The sequence below is a fragment of the Macadamia integrifolia genome, chromosome 4 (assembly GCF_013358625.1).
Source record: "Macadamia integrifolia cultivar HAES 741 chromosome 4, SCU_Mint_v3, whole genome shotgun sequence".
In the NCBI taxonomy this organism is placed as follows: Eukaryota; Viridiplantae; Streptophyta; class Magnoliopsida; order Proteales; family Proteaceae; genus Macadamia; species Macadamia integrifolia.
In genome coordinates, this window is record NC_056560.1 from 11,533,196 (window position 1) to 11,539,587 (window position 6,392).

The following is a 6,392-nucleotide window of genomic DNA, read 5'->3' on the forward strand; positions in this document are numbered from 1 at the left end:
ATCCTTCTTATTTAAAAACTCCAGAGGTCTTGTCAATAAATTCTAGTCCAGACATCCTTGCAAATGTGTTTGTATGTAGCCTAAATTGTTTAAACTTATTTTACAGTAATGGCGGGAGTGGCACCTGAAGGATCACAATTTGATGCTCGTCAATATGATACCAAAATGAATGAATTGTAAGTTCTACCATTTTGTTCATGTTGTCTAGCTAGTTTCTAGTCTCTGCTGATTGTCATGTATGTTGTTCTCTGTGTTTATTGAAGTGTGATTTTTTATATTTTTTTATACCATATGCTGACTTTTTATTGATATTGGCTTGTTAATATGGTTCCAGGCTTGGATCTGATGGGCAGGAATTCTTTACTTCATATGATGAGGTATATGACAGTTTTGATGCTATGGGCTTGCAAGAGAATCTTTTGAGGGGCATCTATGCATACGGTAGATCCAACAATGCTCCCATTGTTTTTGTGTTTCTATTCATATATTATTAATCACATATTACATGTCACCTTGTGATTTCTTTCATATCAATGTCATACCTTTTCTGGCTACTATTGCACCTCTGACTGGAATTTTTTTTTTTCTTGAGGCTTTACTTTTTCTCACTGCAACAATTCCATTAGTATACGTAATTTTCACTGCATGTGTTCATATTAGATGCTGAACCATAGTTTTGTCCATTTTTGCTAGATCTAGTCCATCTCTCTCTTGCCCATGCCCGGTCAGGCTCTTATTTATTTATTTTCGATTTCTGGGGTTTTGGTTCACCTATTTCAGTTTTCTATTTTCCTCTTATTTTTTGTCCCCTTTTTTGGGTGGGTGGTAAATATTTTAACTGGGCTTGCTCTTGCTTTATTTTCATGGATTTGTGGCTGAAACTACAAACCTCAATTGTATTGGTAATTGAAATGCTGATTCTCATATTTATTATTTTTCTAGGGTTTGAGAAGCCATCTGCTATTCAGCAAAGGGGGATTGTGCCATTCTGCAAGGGTCTTGATGTTATTCAGCAAGCACAGTCTGGAACAGGGAAAACGGCAACTTTCTGCTCTGGAATTCTGCAGCAGCTTGATTATGGATTAGTGGAGTGCCAAGCTTTGGTACTTGCACCCACCAGGGAGCTTGCCCAACAAATTGAGAAGGTCATGCGTGCACTTGGGGACTATCTTGGCGTGAAGGTTCACGCTTGTGTGGGTGGAACCAGTGTCCGTGAGGATCAGCGCATTCTATCGAGTGGAGTTCATGTTGTGGTTGGCACCCCAGGCCGTGTCTTTGACATGTTGCGGAGGCAGTCTCTTCGCCCTGATTGTATTAAGATGTTCGTTTTAGATGAGGCTGATGAAATGCTTTCAAGAGGTTTCAAGGATCAGGTTGGTTCTTTTATCTGTGATCTCAATTTGGTAGTTTATTGTGCTTTTTCTATTACAAATTTGTTCAAGCTGTTGTTAGCACTGCTGTTGTTATTGCTTATATGTGTAATTCCGTAGTTGTTACATCAGTTTTAATACATAGTAATTAACTTTTGAGGGAAGTTGGTTCCATCATTATAATGTTTTTGAAGAACTTTTAGTGCTAAACTCTCATTTACTTCGTATTTGTCTTTCATGGCAGTGTCGAAGTTGGTATTTTCCCCTGGTTTTACATTATCTTGGAATGCTTAGAACTTATTTACTTGAATTAACTTCTTTCCTGCGAAACAGGGGGTAAGGCTGCGTACGCTTGCCCCTTTTGGACCCTACAGAAGTGGGAGCCTCGTGCATTGGGATACTCTAACTCCTCCTTTTAGCACCTAATGTTAGTGTAGGGTTTTTTGTTGACACAGATCAATGTAATGAAGTGAGGGTAATGATAGTAGATGACTAGTTTAATTATGCTGAAGGTGAGTAATATTTTGCAAAAAAATTTTGGAGAAAGGAAAAATCTGTTGTAATTGGGACAAGTGGAAGTACAGTGGGCTTGTTGAGTTTTGGATTAGGAGGTCTACATGTCAATACGTTGTTACTTACCTTTTCCGGTTGTGTTTAGAGAGGACTTCAATCAAGATGATTGTAAACTAATCCTTTTGATTTGTTATTTCTAATGAAACTAGGGCACTGGAGTGGTGCAACACAGGATCAGGTACAGCATCCCCTTTTTAGAATGGTTGTTGGACCATGTTCCCATTTGAGAGAGTTTTTGGTTATCACTGGTCTTCTGACTATGTTCAGACTCGGTGCCGTGTTATGGTAAGGCTTAGTAAATCAATTACTGAACAAGTCTGTTGTTGGATTTGAGTTTGATAATGACTGAATTCTATGTATAAAACTTATCCCTTTTTATTATATTAAGGGGGTTTGAATCAGACCCTCTTTCTTTTATCCAAAAGGCGTGGCGGCCGAAGGAGAATGGGGTTGGCATGGCTGTCTGTTTTGGCCCTTTCCAATGTCCTCGGCCACTGGGGAGAGGCCACGGTAATTCTCCAATGGAATTAAAAGATCGATTTCTTTTGGTATCAGTGTAGCAGGTCTTCACCTACTGTAGAAGTGTTGATTTGGTCAAGTTGTCTGATGTAGATAAGTCACTAGGGCTTATTTTATTGCAAATAAGCCTTGGGTTATATATGTGTTTGGCTTTTGATCCCATGGGTTTTCTTTGAAATGGACTATTTTAATGGGCCTAAAATATGGGTAGAAGGTAGAAAAACGATATTTAATTCATTAGTTTAGTTAGTTGTTATTTAATTCAATAAAGGCCCATAAAGCCATTGGTCGGTTGTAAAATCCTATATGAACTATTAGTTAGTTAGTCTTACTTCATGTTGGAGTCATAAAGTCAAGTTCTAGTTCTATTTTGAATTCGTAGTTGTAGTAGGGGTGTCTAATTCTATTGGGAAACTAGCTTCTAGTAGTAGTTTGATTGCTATTCTGCCCTCTAGAAATAGAGGAGTCTATGTACTTATAATTTCAGATTTGAATGAATGAATTATTGAGTGATTATTCTTTAGCTAAAGAAACTGTTATTGAGATGTGAGATGCCAAAACCTTTGAGGGGTGTGATACCCAAAACCTGAGGGGTGAGATGCCCATTCCTTTATTTTCTTTCACCCCTCTCAACCTTCCATTGATTCTTCTTTTTCTATTTTTATTTTCTGTTTATTATTATTAGAAGTTTAGACCTGTTAAAGCATACAAAATCAGAATCAGCCAGCTAAAGAGTTTTTGTTCTTGAAGCCAATCGACCTTCATTGCTGCCCAAGTTTGAAATATGATCTGTTGATCCTTTGGAGGACTAGGTCTATACTCTAAGAAGATCAATCAATCCTCTCTTGAAGGTTATTTGAAGAAGCCAAGTTGTTGTTCCTGCAGAATTCTTCACATTCTCTCTCTTAGGTCTGAAAATCAAGAAAGTGCATAACTCCATAACCAGTTGTTAGAAGCCCTTCATATTTGGGGGTTTTTGTACCCTCCCTGGGGACTATCTACATCCAAAAGTCAGCTCAATTGGACTCCCACAGACCTGGCGGCACCTTTCTCTCTCCAGCTCTATAGAAGGTCTCTCTCTCTCCTATCGGGTTGGGTTTTGAACTGGTTTTGCTCCTGTATGGGTATTGTATCTTTGGAGGCTTATTTGATGGTCTTATTTCTTTGTTTCCTAGTCCTATTTGTATTATTTGGGGTTATAAACTGCAGAGTTAGTTACTTGTAATCTACTTGTGCATTATTGTCAGGTAGATTAGGATTTTGATTCTGACATTTGAGTGTTAGTTGAATGTGAGGTTGAGGAGAGGTCACGGTGATTCTCCGAGGGCATTAAAAGATTGATTTCTTTTGGTATCAGTGTAGCAGGTCTTTGCCTACTGTAGAAGTGTTGATTTGGTCATGTTGTCTGGTAGGTTAGGATTTTGATTCTGTGGTTTGAGTGTTAGTTGAATGTGGGGTTGAGTTTTGAGTTAATTGTGGGATTAGAGAAAATGGCTACGGAGGTGTGGTACGTTCCCCTCTTCTCATGATTCCTTTTCCTCAACCATCCCCACTAATCTTGTTTTCCCAGTAATGGGTTTGCTCTTCTTACCTTCACAATTCAACTCTTCTGCAGTCTACTTTTTTTTTTTTCTTTTGTAATCACTAAATGCCTCATCTTGCAGGTTTTTGTAATTTCATTTTTGATGTGGAAAAACCATTCTTTTTGAAATTCTGGATTGCACTCTTCCCCCCTTTTTTCTTCCGACAATTATGGCAGCCAGCTACACACCCCAAATAGTTTGTCAATTACGGGGTTTGGAACTGCCTGTTATGTATGGTTTTGACTAGCTTTTATTTCTTCCTTTGCACTTCGTCTGAAAGTCAATAAAAATTATTTGATGGATGGTTCCCTGCTCAGGAAGTGGTGTTTACCAATTAGATCATCTGGCCCATATTGCTTAATTCCTCATAGTTGTCTTAAGTTCTGTTGAGAAAGTATAAACCCTTCCAAACAATGATGGTGTTGCCTGTGGAATGATTGCGGCATATGAGTTCTACTATATTGTATTATTCTTATGCTATTGGAAGAATAGTGGTGCTGGTTAGTTGTCATCTCCATGTGGTTTTCATTTTCCCCTTTATTTTCCCCATCCTCTTACACAATGAATATATTTGTTTCACTGCTATCAGCATTATTTGTCGTAAATGTTTGTTGACCTATTGTTAATGCTCTCTATTTTTTCTATTGCAAGACAGTTATTCAATTGTTGATTTTCTCTCATTTTCACGATGGTATTTATATTTGTCTTCTTCATACTGATTACTTTCTTGGCCACAGATGTTTTTCTAACTGTTGCCTTTTCATGTTGTCAGATATATGATATTTTCCAGCTATTGCCATCGAAGGTTCAGGTAGGAGTGTTTTCTGCCACAATGCCTCCTGAAGCCCTTGAGATCACGAGGAAGTTCATGAACAAGCCTGTGAGGATCTTGGTTAAGCGTGATGAGCTTACCCTTGAGGGTATCAAGCAGTTCCATGTCAACGTAGAAAAGGAGGATTGGAAGCTTGAGACTTTGTGTGATCTTTATGAGACCCTGGCCATCACGCAGAGTGTCATATTTGTCAACACTCGACGTAAGGTTGACTGGTTGACGGACAAGATGCGGAGTCGCGACCATACAGTATCTGCCACTCATGGAGATATGGACCAGAACACCAGAGACATCATCATGCGTGAATTCCGATCTGGTTCCTCCCGGGTGCTCATAACCACAGACCTCCTTGCCCGTGGTATTGATGTCCAGCAGGTCTCTCTTGTCATAAACTATGACCTTCCCACACAGCCTGAAAACTACCTCCACCGTATCGGACGTAGTGGACGGTTTGGTAGGAAAGGTGTTGCTATCAACTTTGTGACGCGGGATGATGATAGGATGCTGTTCGATATCCAGAAGTTCTACAATGTGGTGATTGAGGAACTGCCTTCAAATGTTGCTGATCTACTCTGATTTTATTTTTCTTTGTTTCTTTTTTGCATTGGGAGTTTCTTTCTATTTCTTGACAACTTTTTAATTTATTTGTAGTGGGTCTAGTTCCTTGATTAGTGTTATTGAACCTTGTCTGACAGAGACATGGATCCTGCATATTTGCAATGGTGGAATCCATCATTGCCCAACTTGGGTGATTGGGTGGCATTTGTCCGAAATTTTGTTGCAGGCTGTGTTTTGTAAGTTATGAGTCACCTGAAGGAGATTAGCTTTGATTTGGTTCACATTTCCTTTGGTTGGCTTTATTTTTTACACACATTTTGATGAGAGGGAATACTATGTAGAATCAAGTGATTTTTAATTATTTTGGAAATTGACTCAACTTAAATGGGTCTTCTACTGCTCATTCTTTTATTTTGGGTGATGATGAGGTTAAGAATTATGTGCTTTCTTCTATTGCTAATTTTGGGTGAGGTGATTGAGACCAGTGGACATTTATTTTCCTTGGATTGAAGAGACCTTAAAGCAGTTGGATTGAAGCATGGATGGTTCTCACGTACGAAGTATCTTATCCTCCATGTGACTGGGTTGCAGCTTAAAAGATACTAGTAACCTTCATTTAGAGAATCATTATAGAAATGCGTAGAAGGATCCGTTCATGAGCATCCAAATTGTAAAATTAATTTGAGGGAATAAAAGTGGTGGTTAGAAGAGCTATGTAATGGTTCACTTTCTATATTTTATATCTTATGCTCAAATAAAAGTAGTGCGGTAGGGGGTAGTTGAAACAGTCTTGAGATTTTTAGGGTAAGGTTGTGTGGTTTTGTTTTCTATATCTCGCACATACAGGAGTCTCTGTTTTGGATAAGTTTTTTTTTTTTTCCTCAAATCTTATGGTGGATGTTCTCCATTTTCTCCTTTGAGGCAAAGTACTTCTCCAACAGTCGAAGAAGGTTCACC

The 6,392-nt window shown here is 38.5% G+C and overlaps 1 protein-coding gene across 1 annotated transcript; it reads left to right on the top strand.

Moving 5' to 3' along the window:
* The first annotated feature begins 15 nt into the window (after nt 1–15).
* Nucleotides 16–5,838, top strand: LOC122076947 (eukaryotic initiation factor 4A-14). The gene is made up of 4 exons (XM_042642617.1): nt 16–176; nt 335–441; nt 943–1,373; nt 4,818–5,838. Exons 1-4 carry the CDS (start codon nt 109–111, stop codon nt 5,451–5,453), a joined length of 1,242 nt encoding a protein of 413 aa, XP_042498551.1. The 5' UTR covers nt 16–108; the 3' UTR covers nt 5,454–5,838.
* The last annotated feature ends 554 nt before the right edge of the window (nt 5,839–6,392 follow it).